The sequence below is a fragment of the Rhinolophus ferrumequinum genome, chromosome 13, assembly GCF_004115265.2.
Source record: "Rhinolophus ferrumequinum isolate MPI-CBG mRhiFer1 chromosome 13, mRhiFer1_v1.p, whole genome shotgun sequence".
NCBI classification, from domain to species: domain Eukaryota; kingdom Metazoa; phylum Chordata; class Mammalia; order Chiroptera; family Rhinolophidae; genus Rhinolophus; species Rhinolophus ferrumequinum.
In genome coordinates, this window is record NC_046296.1 from 39,341,614 (window position 1) to 39,357,041 (window position 15,428).

General features: G+C 49.7%; 1 protein-coding gene across 3 annotated transcripts in view; it reads right to left on the reverse strand.

The window, feature by feature from the left end:
- Positions 1-15,428, reverse strand: part of PRKCE (protein kinase C epsilon) — a 467,029-nt gene that overhangs the window by 15,517 nt on the left and 436,084 nt on the right. For 2 of the 3 annotated variants that reach the window (XM_033124970.1, XM_033124969.1), the window contains 2 exons: positions 12,329-12,517; positions 9,175-9,321 (listed from right to left, as the gene is read on the reverse strand). In XM_033124970.1, the coding sequence (XP_032980861.1) occupies positions 9,175-9,321; positions 12,329-12,517 (336 nt within the window). Of the gene's footprint in view, positions 1-3,979; positions 4,010-9,174; positions 9,322-12,328; positions 12,518-15,428 lie in introns of all 3 variants that reach the window. The other variant, XM_033124971.1, reaches the window with a different exon arrangement.

Consider the following 15,428-nt stretch of genomic DNA (forward strand, 5'->3'; position numbering starts at 1 on the left):
CACATGGGGATTCTCTCTACTTTGGTACATATTTGAAATTCTCCATGATAAAATGTTAAAAATATAGTTCTCAAATCTCAAACACATGATGCCAAGTGATAGAAGCCAGGCACACAAGAGTACATGCTACATGGCTCCATATATATGAACCTCTATTCTCCAGTGACAGAAAGCAGGTGAGGGATTGCCCGGGGCAAAGGGCACCTGGGAACTGTCTGGGGCTCGAGACGTTCCTATGTTCATTGTGCTCGTGGTTACATGGGTGGATCCATTTGTTAAAATACATCAAAATGTGCACTTGAAATGAGTGAATTTTATTCTAGGTAAATTTCATTACAATAATGATGATTTATGAAAAGCCTCAAACCCCTGTGCTCATGGAGCATGTTTAGAGGAGTGGCTAGGGATGGAAGAAACCTTAGGGACTGTGTAAGTCCCTCATTTTATAGGAAGGGAGCAGAGAAATTCAGTGACTTGCTCAGGGTCCCACAGATTTGCTAACAGCAGGGACCAGCTGTGTCCAGCATCTTCCTCTTAACTCATTGCCTCTGACACAGAGTGAGGGCTAAACTCTGGAATCCTATGCTTTGGGGTGGCTGTATTCTGAAGCATTAGGTGGCACATTCGTATCCCAGACACCTGGGTACCTGTAGCCTAAATCTGCCATGCCTCTCCAGGAAGAACTCCTGTTGTTTTGAAACACTAGCTGAGATGCCAGCAGTGGCAGCAAGGAGGAGGGGGTCTGATTGAAGCCCCAAGTCAAGGTCTGGTTTATTTTGTAAATCATTTCAGTTGATAAGCCCCATACTGGCTTATCTTCCCATCTCCCTACTTAAGGCAAGAATCCTATTTCACTGTCCTGGTCATTCTCGACCCTCCTCCACACCTATCTGGGCTCACACACCTGACATACTCCATTGACATCTAAGCTCTGTACTCGAAGGAAACGCCTTTGCAGGTGAAGTAGGTCCCAGAAAGGAGTAGCCGGATTAACACAGAGGGTCAGTGGCTACAGGCCCATGGTCCAGGCCTTCTCGCTTTGAAAAGACCAAGGTTCATGTGGAATCTTAACTGTGTATTTGTCAAATCCCAGAAATGTAGAATAACATGTGAGTGTCAAGTTTAGGCCAAATCCAATTCTGTTACCATCCGCTACCCCTGCACACAAACAGAGCACAATAGATGCAAAACTGGGTCTCCAAGAACTTCTTTCCTTCATGACAAATGCACCCCTGGAGAATCAAGGTCTTGGACTTTGAGATTGGTGTAGGCAGGAACCCTGGCAACTTGCAAATGTCACTTGGTGGTCTGCATGCTTCCAAGAACAATTGCTGGCTTCAGGGCAGAGGACTGAGCCTCCCACGGGAAAGGCTGAATGTTTTCTGCGTTTACTGATGCTCATTACGCAGCCTCTGACCACTGCTCCTCCACGACTGCTTGCCAGACCACCCTTTTGCTTTTTCTGCAGAGACTGGAAGGAAGCACAGTTCAAGTGGACCTGCCTGGACAGAATCTTCTACAAGACCTCGGGTGGGAAGTGGCTTCTGTGGCACACAGGAGTGGCACACAGAACCTGTCTCCCAGCTTGTCTGGGGGAGGGGGCTCTTCTTCATGCCACCTCTCCTCCGCTGTCCTCTAACCTCGAGACGCAAACCTCAAAACTCCCGTCCCAAAGTTAAGTCCTGGATTTTACCCTATTGCCTGGTATTCTTCAAGTATTTATGTTAGAGACTCTCTTCCTGTCATCTTAAATCCTCACGCTGATGACAGTAAGGTGACAGTAGGGGATTCTACTCAACTCATGTCAACCTTCCCCTCCAGGGCTTCACAGAGAGCACAGAGTACATGTTCAATAAATACCTGTCAAAAAGAGCTGATGTGAATTCTGCCTTTCCCCTTTCTACGCTTTTGCTCAGATGGTTCTCTCTTCTTAACCCTTCCTGGCTCTCTCTGCCAAGTTCCAGCTCCTCCAGAGAACTTTTCCTGACAGCTTCTGCTCTTCCCTCCTGCCATCGGGCATAGCCCAGTAGGTCCCATGTACCCAGGTGGGCTGTGAGTGTTACCTCCAGTGCCAGTGGGGTGGGGAGGGGATTAAATTCAATAAACACTTGTTTGGTGAACCCACGAAGGCAAATCCCAACCGAATAGCTATTAAGTCATAAATGAAGGCTTCGGAGCTTACAGAAATGCCCGGCCCAGCTCAGGGCTCAAATCCCTCCCCCCACCATGAGGAGAACCAAAGTGATATGTGGGTGGCCACCCCCACCCCAGGCTGCAGGAATGGTCCTATAATCAGCATTCTCAGATGGAGAAATCTCTGTCAAAAATACCCCACTGAGGCTGCTTAGATTAGAACTACTTGGGAACCTGCTGTGCTAGCATGGCATCTCCTCAGTGACAGCCACCATTTCAGGGCTGGGGCATCGAGAACTGCACAGCTGTGCCCAGCAGAAACACTGCTGAGAATAAAGGCAGAAAAAGTAAAGGTGGTGAGCAGTTTCACAGCATAATGAGGGGTCAGAGAGTGTAGGAAATTGGGGTGCTATTCCAAGGGGCCAAAGGGCTGGGAATACTGGCATCTGGGGTGAGTCACACATGGTCTTGCAGTACCTCCCTTCTCCTGGTACTCCCCCAGCTTAGAATGAACTCCCAGCAGGCTCTCTGGCAGAGTCTGAATTGGCCATTTTTTGTGTGCCAGTCTTCAGATGCCTTTCTGTCCTGTGATAGTTGTTTCCCTGACCGCATTGTGTCGTCCCTCACCTGAACTCCTGGCCCCTCCACCCCTTTGGAGCAGGAATATTGTCCAGTGCAGCCCCCGTTAGCTTAGACCCCCACTGTCTCCACCACTGTCAGCACCACACCATCCTCAGCAGTCACCGTGTATCAAGGACTATCCTAAGCATTTCACATCATTAGGTTTTTTCACTCCTCACAGCAATCTGGTGTGGTAGATACTATTATCCCCACTCTATGCATCAGGAGACTGAGGCTCAGAGAGATGCGATGACTTTCCTAAGATCCTACAGCCCACATTGGAACCCTGTTGTGTGTGATTCTACAGCTCAGCCTTCAAAGCTCACACCACCTCCTGTAATCCTCCACTCGTGATTCTTGGAGTACTGGGAGGAGAGGCAGAGGGGCTGTCATAGGTTGGGTGGGGGTGGCGAATGGAGAGAGAGGAACTAAAATTTATTAAGAATCTAATCCTGTTTGTTATTGAATCCAGGCTTGTTATCTGATCCCGTTAATAATTCTGTGAGCAAGTATTCTCATTTTATAGATAGGAGGTTGGGGGCCTCAACGAGGTCAGAAGTCTGGGGGTGAAGTGAATTTCCAGGTTCACATGGCTCTCCTGTGACAGTAATTTTATTCCATCTCAAGTCTCTCTGAGGTCAAAACCAGGACCATGTCCACTATAACACACCACCACCTGGGCCAACGACCAAAAAACAGGTTCCTGGACTTTTCCCACGCCCTCCAGCCCTGCGCCAGAGTCCTGGCTCCTTGAGGGACCCTGCAGCCTCTTGGAGGGTAAGGGCTGTCACTATGGCATGGACGTTCTTGGGGGTGGGGTGCCCTGACTGAGGGATTGCAAGAACCAGCTGGGCCCTGCTCCTGCTCTGCCAGATGGATGATGAGGACGGCCCCTAATGGTCTCCTGGGCTCCGTCTTCATGGTCCACGCCATCAAGTGGTCCCTGGGCCGGTGGGCTGACTTTAGGGGAACGGCTGCTTCAGCAGCAGGGCTCCTCCCCAGGCCACTAAGATGGTGAGGGTGTGAGGGTCTCAAGCCCACTTCCCAGTTTTCTCTCAGCACAGCCCAGTCATGCAGGAGCATGCAGGAAAGGCTTCCCTTGGGCGTCCCGCCATGCAGTGTGGATGGCTGGATGAAAACGGATCATGAGGTTGAAAGGGGCCTCCATGTCACCAGGCCTGAGGGCTCACCTACCTGGAGAGACTCCCCACTCTGAAGGCCTTACCTTAATGAGGGACATTCACACTGAAGCAAACTTGAAAAGAGAGAACACGTACACAAACAGAAGTTTACTTGGCCGGCATTTTTCCCTCATCGCCTTTGGCTTTACTGAGGACACCTAGGTTTCTGGGGAGGCAGATCTTTCCCTCCTCCTCTGGCTTTCCCCCCATTCTGGCGCCAATGCCCCCGCTAGCCACAATCTTAGAGCCCAATGCTTTTTGAGGGGTAAGGGAGAGTATGCAGGAGGAAACCTAGGAGTGAACAAAATACTCCAAGATCTGCAAGGTCAGATGACGCCCTTCTACCACACCAAACACATCACTTCTGCCCTCTATGGTTCCCAAAGAAGGCAAGCCCACCAGTAACACAAAAGCGAATGTGCTACTTTTATTGGCAATTCGATGATGCCACCATTTTGGACGCAAATCTCAGTGGGATAGACCAACAAATCCTATACTGGACGATTTTTCTCTAGCATCAAAGCTCTTTGCTCCAGCCTTGCTGGCTTTTCCATTCCCCCACCCACTGCTGGGGTGCTGCCACCCACTCTGTGTGCCCTTGCTCTGAAGCCAGCCAACCTCAGAAAACCGATTTGAGTACTTGACGGCACAAAGTCTTTCATTTAGTGTTGATGGTATCGCTTGTGCAAAATCACTGGAGTATATAGGAAGAAGATTAAAGGGAAAGTGGAGGGGGGAGAATATATTATATAGCTGGCAGGACAAGTGCGAAGATATTCTACACGTAGAAGCAGGGGACACTGAAAATGTCCTGGGGTGGGGGCTAGTGCAATGGGGCGTAAACAAACCTGAAGGCAGGAAACCCCGTGGACTAGTGACAGCTGGTGAGTCAGGGCAGGGGTGAGACAGGGACACTCAGGCGCCAGGGAGAAGAAATCTCAGTTTAGCAAACATCTCAAGAAGTCAAAGGCCTAGAGGGGACAGCAGCTAGTGGAGGTATGTGATAGAACCTGACCAGAGGCTAAATTCCAGCTGTGAATCTGGACAATCTCCTCCGTGCTATCTTCAGAGGGCGAGGCCCTATAGAGGGGATGGGAATCAGGCCTGGGGGCTGTTCTCCCTCCATCGCCTCAGCCTCCAGCGGCAGCAGCCCGGGCGGAGTGCAGGCTCACTGTGTCCCCCAGCAGGATATGCCGAGGAGGGGACTGAACCGTGTTATGGGAGTGGAGATGCGTAGGGAGCCCTGGAAAACAGGCCACTACATCTTGGCTTTTCTTAAGTCCCAGCCTGTATGACTTGACCTCACCCAGGCTCACCTCCAGCACTTGCCACCAGACAAAACCCATTCCTTCCTGGATCAGACAGACAGACGCCCCTGCCAGAGTCCTCAGATTCAGTATGGCCAGCTGAGGAGTGGGGCAATAGCTATTCAGCAGGCTTTTGGGGATTGGTGGCATCCTGGCATGATGCCAGTGGACATGGGTAGGGAGCAAGTGGAGGATGGACAGAGGAGACCCAGAGTTCCTTCACAGGCCCCAGGCGCTTGACTGGATGCTTCAACCTGACGCAATCAGGGGAGTCTGCGCCCCTGGCCACCTTGCCTGCTCAAACACACGCCCTATGTCTTCTTGAGGCCACTACCAAATTGCAAGGCTGGTGATGTTTGCTCAGACTTGTCCCCTTCCTTCTCACAGTGGTTTTCCTTGGACTTGAAGTCATCCCTAAGATCTAAGAAACTCAGCCTGTCTCTGGCGGCTTGCAACCCCCTATCCCAGCCACTTCCTGCCAATGCCAGCCTCCAAACCAGCTTTCCTTCCCTCCTCTGTCAAAACCTTTTTTTCCCAGTTCTCCCTGGAAGGCACCTGATGTGCCCTCAAATCATGTGACACCAAAAGCCTGTCTTGTGATGGAACTCTGCCCCATGAATAGAAGACAACTTCTGTGGGACATACCTCAGCTTCCCTGTGTCTCTCCAATGACCTCTTGTGGGTGGCCATCTATTTTGCCTGTGGGTAACGCTGACCCTGCTTATGGCGCACACAGCCCTCTTCACTGCTTGAATCTGAGCCAGGCAGGTACCCACACCCCCAGGCTTTATTCTGAGTTAGTTGGCGGGGGGGTGGGGGGCGGGGAGGCTTACGAAAACCTTATGTCAGTTTTCACAGTGGTCCTGCAAGGCTTTAAGAGATGAGTAGTCCAGTATATTTACCGTGGCAGTAAGCTTTAATCTAACCTAAAATTTGTGTCTGCTCTATACAAGCCCACAGATAACTCTCGGTGGTGCCATTAACATTGTTCAGAAAAGAGCTTTCAACTTAGGGGCAGATTTGGGGCAACTTTCCAACCTGCTAACTAGATCTGGGCTATTCTTTTCCAATTTTGGTATTTCTCTGGAGATAAGTCTCTAGTCCCAAGGATATAAATGTGATCAGATATTTAAACAACTTGGATCTTTAAAGACCTGTAGCTGAGACCTCTGTAAGGATCAACAGTTTTGGCTTAACACTGTGACCAGATACACCTCTTGCAGAATGTAAGTTTCCCTTTTAATCCTTCCTTCAGATTTTCTAATTATCTCCTGAATTCAAACCCACGGAATAAACACCCTCTCCGCGGACCGTGTGGTGGTGAGGATAATGCTGGAGGTCTGCGGGGGTGAGTAGGAGAAACATGCACAGAAGATGATTTCCAAGGCAATGATGAAGTCGGGCTTCGGGAAAGCTAAGACTGCGAAATTGGTGGGAGCTTCTGGACAGTCCCTGCTCTTGTTCACTGCCATCCTCTCAGGGGGTGGGAAGGCCCCTGACCCTGCTTGAGCCCCTCAGCAAATGAAGTATACAGAGCTTTGCCCTTTGCTCTTAGGTGAGCGGCTCTCCAGAGGTCCAAGGAAGAAAGGCATGGGTGCCTTGTGCTCGAGGTGGAGATGGAGTCCCACCTGACCTTCAGGTGGTCCTGAGCCCCTGAACCCGGGATGTACTTCTACTGCTGGCACCCGGGGACCCCTCACAGTGTCACTCCTTTCAGGTCTGCACTTTCATTTGGCTCAGAGTTGAGACCAGAAGGTGGAACCCCCAGCGAAGAACCACTGGCACTTCTAGAAGTTTAGGGACCAGAGCTTCTCAGCCTCTTGAAATCTCAGATCTCTCTCCCCCACTGGATATGCACAGTATTCTGCCACTTACTCTACCCCAGTGAGAGATTCTTCCCCATGAATCCGTATGTTAAAACTTCCTTGTGTTTTTTAGCATTAAAGATCTCCCTAATTGCTTGCTTCTACGTGGCCTTTCAGCAAAGACCTGCTCTCCACCTCTGCCTTCCTACCCCAGGTCCTCTCTCTCTTCACATCCCTTGCTGATGGTCCCCTGGGGCTTGCCCTGTCCTCTCCAGTCTGCATGCCACAGGAAGGGGCTACGCCTCCAGCCTTCTGCAAGCTTCGTTTTAAGTCATTTTGTTGACCTGGAATCCAAATTGAAATCGAAATCATTGTTTTAGACCTGTGCTGGCTGCTCGCCCCTGAACTTGTACTGGAGTCCCGTTTGCTGGGCCTGGATTCTTTACTTAGGTCTAGTTCCCAATTTTCTTTGGGTTGATTAACTTAGATTACACTTGAATTAACACGTCACCCTCAGATGTGAGACTCTACTTTTGAGATTTGAGACTCTACTTTCTCCTCCTCCTCTGCCTGGCCTCTGGTTTCAGACTTGCCCTCATTTTGTCGGGGGCAGAGTTCATCTTGTCCTTAAAGACCACCTGCAGAGACCCCGGGGACAGGGGAGGCAGCCTTCTGGGAGGCTGGCATGTGCAGTAAGCCCTGTCCCAAACCCACAGCATGGGCTTGACATAGCAGGCCAGAGAGCTACGTGGGAGATGGGAACGGGTAGGGGTGATATAAGCCAAGGAAGAAGGTGAACCTCAATCTAGCCCGTTCCAAACTGTGTGCTAGCCAGTGAAAAATCATAAAACCCCAACAGAAAACAGGTGAGGAATGGTGACAGGACCAATCGTCCAGGGACGGTCAACCCACCATGCTCTAGTCTGGCTAAGGTCTGGACCACGGTCTTCAGCTGAGAGGTACCAGCCGCCCTCCCCCTCACCCCACTTGGCACATTTCTGAGAATCACAGCAATATCAAAAGCACTCCCTAGAAAACCTCCTAAAATATAATAAAATTTCTTTCTGACAATTCATAAAGCACAGGAGGTTGGTTTTTGCACTTGGTAATGAGGGAGGAGGGGGCTGACAGAATATAGGGTGACTGAGGGCTGACTGGATGATCGCAGGTCTTCTTCTCCGGGACCCCAGCCCTAACACTCTGGGGCTCCTGCCCAGTAAATGACTATATTACACACTTCCCTTTACTCCCAGTAACTAGCCAGCTGGCTACGCAAATTTTCAGTCTGAATGATTGCCTTATCAGACTAAAAGCCAACAGAATTAAGATATCCCCCCTACACACACACACACACACACACACACACACGCACACATATACACACACATATATGCACACAAACATACTCTCACTAACTTGAAGAAAAGCACTGCTTACACCTTCTCTGTTAGGACCTGGTCGTTGCTCTCTGCGTCAACAGTTCTATTCCTTTTTTCAACTTCTGAGCTACTAACACCCTTTATTGTTCCCCCCTCCAACTGGCATCACCCCAACAGGCCTAAGAACCTGGAAGAGTGTGATGAAGCTAGAGTGAAGTCAGAAGAGAGGGCAGGGCGAGAAGGAAGAGATCTCTCACGTGGCCTAGGGAATGGACCTCTTACAGATTTTGTCCCCAGAGGTTCCCAGGGGGACAGTCCTCAAATGTCAGTCACTGAGCAGCTACTTCATGCTCTGTGTTAGTTCCAAATAATGACTGTGACTATTATTTAGTTAATATTTTTCTTTACATTGATTCATTAAAAAAACCCATTTATTTATAAAGAAACCTTATATCTCTACCATACATTGCAAACTAGTGTCATTTGCAATTTGGGATCAAAATGAATAAGAAACTCTATTAAAATAAAAAATGTTCTTCTGTGTCCCATTTAAATCATCACCTTGGTTATGGCTTACAGGGTGTATATTTTCTACCGTAAACTCTTAAGGCTGAAGAGACTCTGTAGGGAGCGTCTTGGCGACCTCCTGCCCTTGTCATTCTGGCTGTCAGATATGTCCCAGACCATCTTTCCGCGCGTGGTACCAAGGACCAGCCCACAGGTGGGATGAGCTCCAGGCCTTACTTACAATTCGAGGTTTGAAGGGCGGCTTGATCTTCTTCTGCTCCAGGAGCACCCAGTCGATCTCCTTGAAGAATGGGTGCTGCTTGATGGCGTCCTCACCATTCTGCGCTGCCACACAGCCCAGGCGCTTGTGGGGGTTCTTGGTCATGAACTGCAGGGATGAGCACATAGGTAGAATTAGGAACAAAGGTCCGGCAGGCCTAAGCTGTGAGGGAGCGATGGACGTCAGCCAAGGCAACATCTTCGGTGTCACCTCCTAAGCCCGTTTTCTGTACGTTGGGGGGGCTTTGCCCTTTCTTAGTATCCTCTAACTCTTATACAGAACTTACTCTGTGCCAGCCACCATTCTACACATAGTATATTAACTCACGTCAGCTAAATGAAACCCTCTGAGGTGCTATTATTTTCCCTATTTCATAAGTGAGGTAGTTGACGCACACACAGGTTAATTATCTTGGCCAAGGTCAAACAGCCAGCAAGGTACCAAGTTGGGATGAGAAAGTCAGGCTCTTACTAACTCCCTAATTCCGCTCAGATTCTCACGCCTTCTCTTCAGGGAGACTGTTGTCTGATAAACTCACTTATCCTGACAGGTCAACAGTCCTTTTTGAGGAAAGGAAAGAGAACCAGATATTCATGTAAAGGTAAATTATCAAAGGTAGCTCCTGGTCCTTTTCTCCTCCTGGACCTGGGCCCTCCCACTCTTTAAAGATTTGAATTTGTCATCTCTAGAAACAACATAGCCATGAAAATCAAAAGATTAAAAAAAAAAAGCAAGGAAAAGAAATGCGTATTGCTTCTCAATGCTTGTCTATAAAAACCACATTGATGGGTTGTACATTTTTGGGCTGGTGTCTTAGGACAATGGCGAAGAAGGGAGGCAGCAGGACCGCCTCTTACTGCTGCCTCTGAGCAGACTGTGCACTGCAGAACTGTGACGAAGCGGTCTTCTCTAGAGTTCTGTACCCCCTTCACATAGGCAGCAGCCCTCAGGGACACAGCTCACCGGCCAGAGTCATGGAAAACCTGGCCTGGCCCTAGACTCGAGCGACAATGTGAGGAAGTGAAGTGTTCCAAGGCCAAGGGAGTAGAAGACTGCTCCTTACTTCCTCAGCTCTTCCTGTCCTCCCACTTCCGGGAGGGGAAGTATCGGGGCTACGGATAAGCATATAGGTTTTAACGCCCCAGGAAGCTGCCCCTGAGCCAGAGGCTCTTCTCACAGGGACGATGCCTTCTCTCAGAGACTTCCCCTCTCCAACCAGCTGACACAGACACGAGCTCTAGCTTCTGAATCTCTGTAGGTCAAAGTTTCTCAACCTCTGTGCTAATGACATTTCGGACCGGATACTTCTTTGTCGCAGGGGCCGTCCTGTGCACTGTAGGATGTTTAGCGGCCTCCGTGGCCTCCACCCACATGTGCTCGGAGCAGCCTCTGCTCCAAGTGGTGACAACTAAAAATATCTTCAGATATCGACAAATGTCTCTTGGGGTGCAGGGGCAACATTGTCCCTGTTGAGAACCACTGCGCTGGGTCATCCAAAATGAAAGGGCCCAGGTCGGGTGCCAGGAGGGAGGCTCAGAGGAAGAAGCGCTGGGCTGGTGCTCCGGGCCCAGCTCTGCGGGGCTCGTGTTCTGGCCGCCTTGGGTGCTGCGCGTTTTTCCTCAGTCAACACCTGGCACATGCTAAATGCTTCATTCATATGTTCTCAATAGATGACTGAGTAAATAAGCATACTCTATTTGCTTCCTTCAGCGCTCTGCTGTCCACTGTGACCACGTCTGGATGTAGTTTCTATTGACTGCCCACCTTCTCCTGCTGGACTGTAAGCTCCACAGGAAGGGACGATGGCTGTTGATATTTACCAATACTTACTTAGTATCTAGCACAATGCCTGGCCCGTCCGAAGCACTCAACAAATAGTAGTTCAATAATAACCAAATTAATTAATAGAAGGGAAACAGTGAGGGAGAGAAAGGGAAGTAGATGAGGAAGGGAGGGAAGGATAAAGTGAGGGGTAGAGGGAAAGAGGACTGCAAGCAAACAAACAAACAAAAACAACCGTAGCAGAAAGACACATGTTCTGATGTGGCATTTTCCCCCAGACACCTACAAAATGATGTTAGGTCTTTTTAACATTATCATATGATGATTTATGTTAATTAGTTACGGCAAGTGATACTGATTTTCCATTTATGATACGACATAAAATTTCTTTGAAAAATGCATACAAGTATATTAGGCAAATATTGGGAGTTGATTGAAAGAACAAGAATAGTAAATCGTAGTAGAGAAAGTACTTGGCTATGGTAAATTTTCTGAATGTGGTGTGCCAACTACTGAACTTTGGGGCACTCTGATGGATGAAAGAAGCCAGTACTGGAAGTCCAGGTTCCTAGGCTGCCACCCCGGTCCTGCCTCAGCTCAGGAGGATGACGCTTCCCAGGCAAATTGATTTGCTTAGCTTCCCGATACTTCAGCTTCCACAGCTTTCCTTGGGGGACAGGCAACTTCACTTACTAGCTGCAGCACATGTTTCTTAGGTTGTAGAAATGACTGCACTGAGCAGGTATGAAGAATTTTCACATGTGAGGGATTATCTGTAGGGGTGGGGACAGCCTCTCTATTACGTCTGAATCCAGCATGGCCGCATAGATCTTGAGTGGACACTTCTTTTCTGATCAGCTCTTCAGCCACAGTGACGCCTTCGTGGACACAGGTGCACAGTGCCCTCCTCTCTCTCCCCTGCTCTCTCTTCCCCATCACAGGCCCCAGAAGAAGACAGGCCACGGTGACAGGTATGGATAGTATGGAAGGAGTGTCCAGCCACAGAGCCTAGGCAGTAGGGGTGATCCCAGGGCAGTCTGGATTGGTTCTGCTCCCTCTGAAACACTCACTGGAGGACACAGAGCTGCCCCAGACCTGCTCTCCTTTTCCCCCAAGAAGAGCCATTCTCTCGGCAGCAGTTCTCTGACCTCCCAGGGATGACTGTCCTCAACTCCTTTCATTTAGCTGTGAGCAGAGGTGGGACAGAGAGAGGCAGAGAGAAAAAGGGAGAATGGGAGAGCACGTAAGGAAGGAGGAGTGAGAAGGAGTGAGAAGAGGGAAAGACGGTAGCAAGGCCAGGGAGCAGAGACCTCGGTGTGGGGGGTCGACTCACAGCTTTCAGGATGCTGACGGCCTCCTTGCTGAGCCAGACTGGGTAGAGCACGTCATCGTGGAGGATGGACTCAAAGAGGTCGTCCTCGTTGTCAGCCTCGAAGGGGGGCTGCCCGGCCATCATCTCATACATCAGCACCCCCAGGGCCCACCAGTCCACGGAGGGGCCATACTCCAACTCCTGCAGGATCTGCTCAGGAAACGGGCAACATCAGAGCCCACCAAAGACTCCCACCAGCAGCCACGTCTGTGCCACAAGTGCCCATGGGGAGAACCACACCTTCATTTCCAGCTTGCTGCTCTGCGGAGCGGAGCCCCATGTTACCTCAAGTTAGGTTCCCAATCAGCGAGTTCAGTGGAAATTGAGTTTGGGAGGCGCTATGCTGGGGGCCAACTGTCTAACGCTGGTACCTACGTGAGGTCCTCTTGTGGGGACAAGTCACTGTTTCTTTGTTTGAGCACCAGATCAAGTTCTTCACTTGGATTGATAGCCAAGTTAAAAAAAAATGCATATTTTTGACATTAGAATCAGGGTGAGAGGAGCAAGATGCAGATGGAGAGCAACACAGTGAGCTGCAAGGGACTGTGTCCCGCCGTGTGCCTTCCCATGTCACACTCCGTCCGGGGCACGGCTCACTGCGTGGAAAGGTGAGCAGAATCCCCGTCTTCAGAAATGGGGACAATGTGGAAATCCCTGAGCCCTGAGCTCTTGGAAAAGAAATTATAGTTAATACGTCTCCTCACCCTGTTGTGTTCTAATCGCAAAGAGTCACTATGCTCTTGCGTATTCCAAGGAAAGACCGTCTCCAGTGTTCCTCACAAGTCCCACGACACTCGCCAACGAGCCCCTCGTTTACCTGCCTCTATAAAACCCCGGGTCCCCTTCCTTTTACTTGAGACACCTCAAATGGCAAAGGCCATGCCTAATCATTGCAGCTTGCAGGATACCTCAGGTGGGTAACTTCTCAGGTAACTTGTCCCAGAACAGGCTCTAGTTCAGTTCTCAGATTTGAAGACAGCCAGAGAAAAGGAGGCTGAACCCCAGTATATGGGCTTTCTGTGGTCTCCTCAAGACACCCTTCTAGAGATTACAGATTGCTTGGAATTAAATAACAAGACTTGGGTAGAAGGATTTTGAAAACAGTAAAAACACATTCTAGTAATCTTTTGAATTTAGAATGAAAAGGAATATAAGCAAATACAGCCAACTCTAAATGATGCCGGTTTGATAACCTGTTTGGTGAGTACCTTGGTCTCTTAGACCAGTGGTTAGCACGTGGTATCTGTGAGAGGTCAGAGCTACAGACTCCACTGTCCTGAGGAGCCAGGAATGCTGCTCTGTCCCTCAACCTTGAAAGATCCAGAGCCCCAACCTATCTCACCACAGGACCACTAGTTTCTCTAGGGCACTGTTTTCTCAGGGCATTTATAAGCAACCAGGTGGCAGGGGCTCTCACATTCTTCAGAGTTCCCACTGTGAGCAACCCAGCTCCAACACTCGGGAGACCGGCTGCCACACGTGCCCACTGTGTGTGCCTTACTGGGTTTGCTCATTTCTCTCCTTGGCGCAGGGGGCTGTGAGTGCTAAGGTGGCCACCTTCCAGCCTCCAGAAGATGGCACAGTTGAGTTCTGTGCCACCACAGGGCGATAGGGAGGTGGCCTCAGGTGGCCTGTGTCGGCTCAGACAGGATGTCACTGTGGGAACCACAAAGCATTCCTGCTTACCCTTCCCCAAGGCCCTGTCTAAAGCCTTCCTGTTTGGGGTGGCACCTTTTATAAAATTGCTTTTAGGCTTGGCTCTAAGTATCTGCTTTCTAATCGGCTTGTCTGTGATGGAACTGGTGAGAAGGACAAGGCATCACAGGCCATGGGAGGGCACCCAGCATGGCAGCCCTGGGTGGGTCAGAGCTGGGGTAGAATAGAAAGGAAGGCATTGGGTGTCATGATGACAGGCATTACCCAGGGCTGGCCACCCTTCCTGGGCAGCGGGGGCTGGGAGCAGAGAAAGGAGAGGAGGAGAGATGGGTGTTAGCCAAAGGCATATTGGGGGAAGAGAAGCCCTGCGGCAGAGCTAGCATCTCCAGAAGGTGTCTGCTTTCAGAGTTAGCCAGGCACCTCTCCACTTTTCCTCCTTGAATAGAGGCTTATGCATTCTGAAGCATTTCCATGCTCTAATCTCATTAGATTCTCAAAACAACTTGAGGAGGCAGGTAGGGCAGGAATTGTTGTTCCCATTTGAAAGATGAGGAACCCCAGGGTCAAAAATGTCTTGTGACTTGACCAAGGTCCCATGGAGGCATTAGTGGTTAAGTCCAGTGTGGAATCTCAACTCTCAGGTCTGTGCTTTTCACACCCCACTGAACAACCCAGCAACGATAGTACTGATGGAGCCTCCATTTATTGACTCAGTACTACTCGGGGCCAGGCGCTGTGGTACAGGCTTGAGAAGCACACTGTCATTTACTCCTCCCTGTAGCCCTTGATAAAGGTAGCAATACGTTTGTCAGCTATAAATTGCCTACAGTAAGACCAGGGATTACTTGCCGTTTCAAGTGTAGCGGTGATTCTGCATAGTGAGCACATGTGTAGAATGGAAAGCACGAGTGTCTGGGCTCATAAACAGAGATCAGAGTTTTCATGTGAGTCTCGCCAATGGATTGCCCTTCGTGAAAGCGGTGTGGGTATTTTGTTCACCATAAAGTAAACACTTGTCTTGGGCTGGGTCCTTAACTACTATACTGGGCTTTCAACCCTTTGACTCTGGTATCAACTCAGAGGGGCTGGAACCAAGCATTCTGAGGACAAAGGATGAATAAAGAAGGTGCTGAAAAAGCAATTGAGAGCCCTGGCTTTCACTGGTTTCTCCTTGAAGGTTAAATTCCTGGTGTTCTTGCTAAAGGAACACACTAATAGAGACACTTAGAAGGTAAAAGTTCCAACGAGAATTTACCTATTGTTTACCCACCTCACTTCTCTGACTCTCCTCAGGCCTCCCCCTGTCTCATCTAGTCTGTGAAAAGTCTCTCAACTGTCCTTCCCTGTCGCTCTCCCCTCTGAGTTACGAATATCCTGCTGATATCCATCTTCTTACTAAGACAGG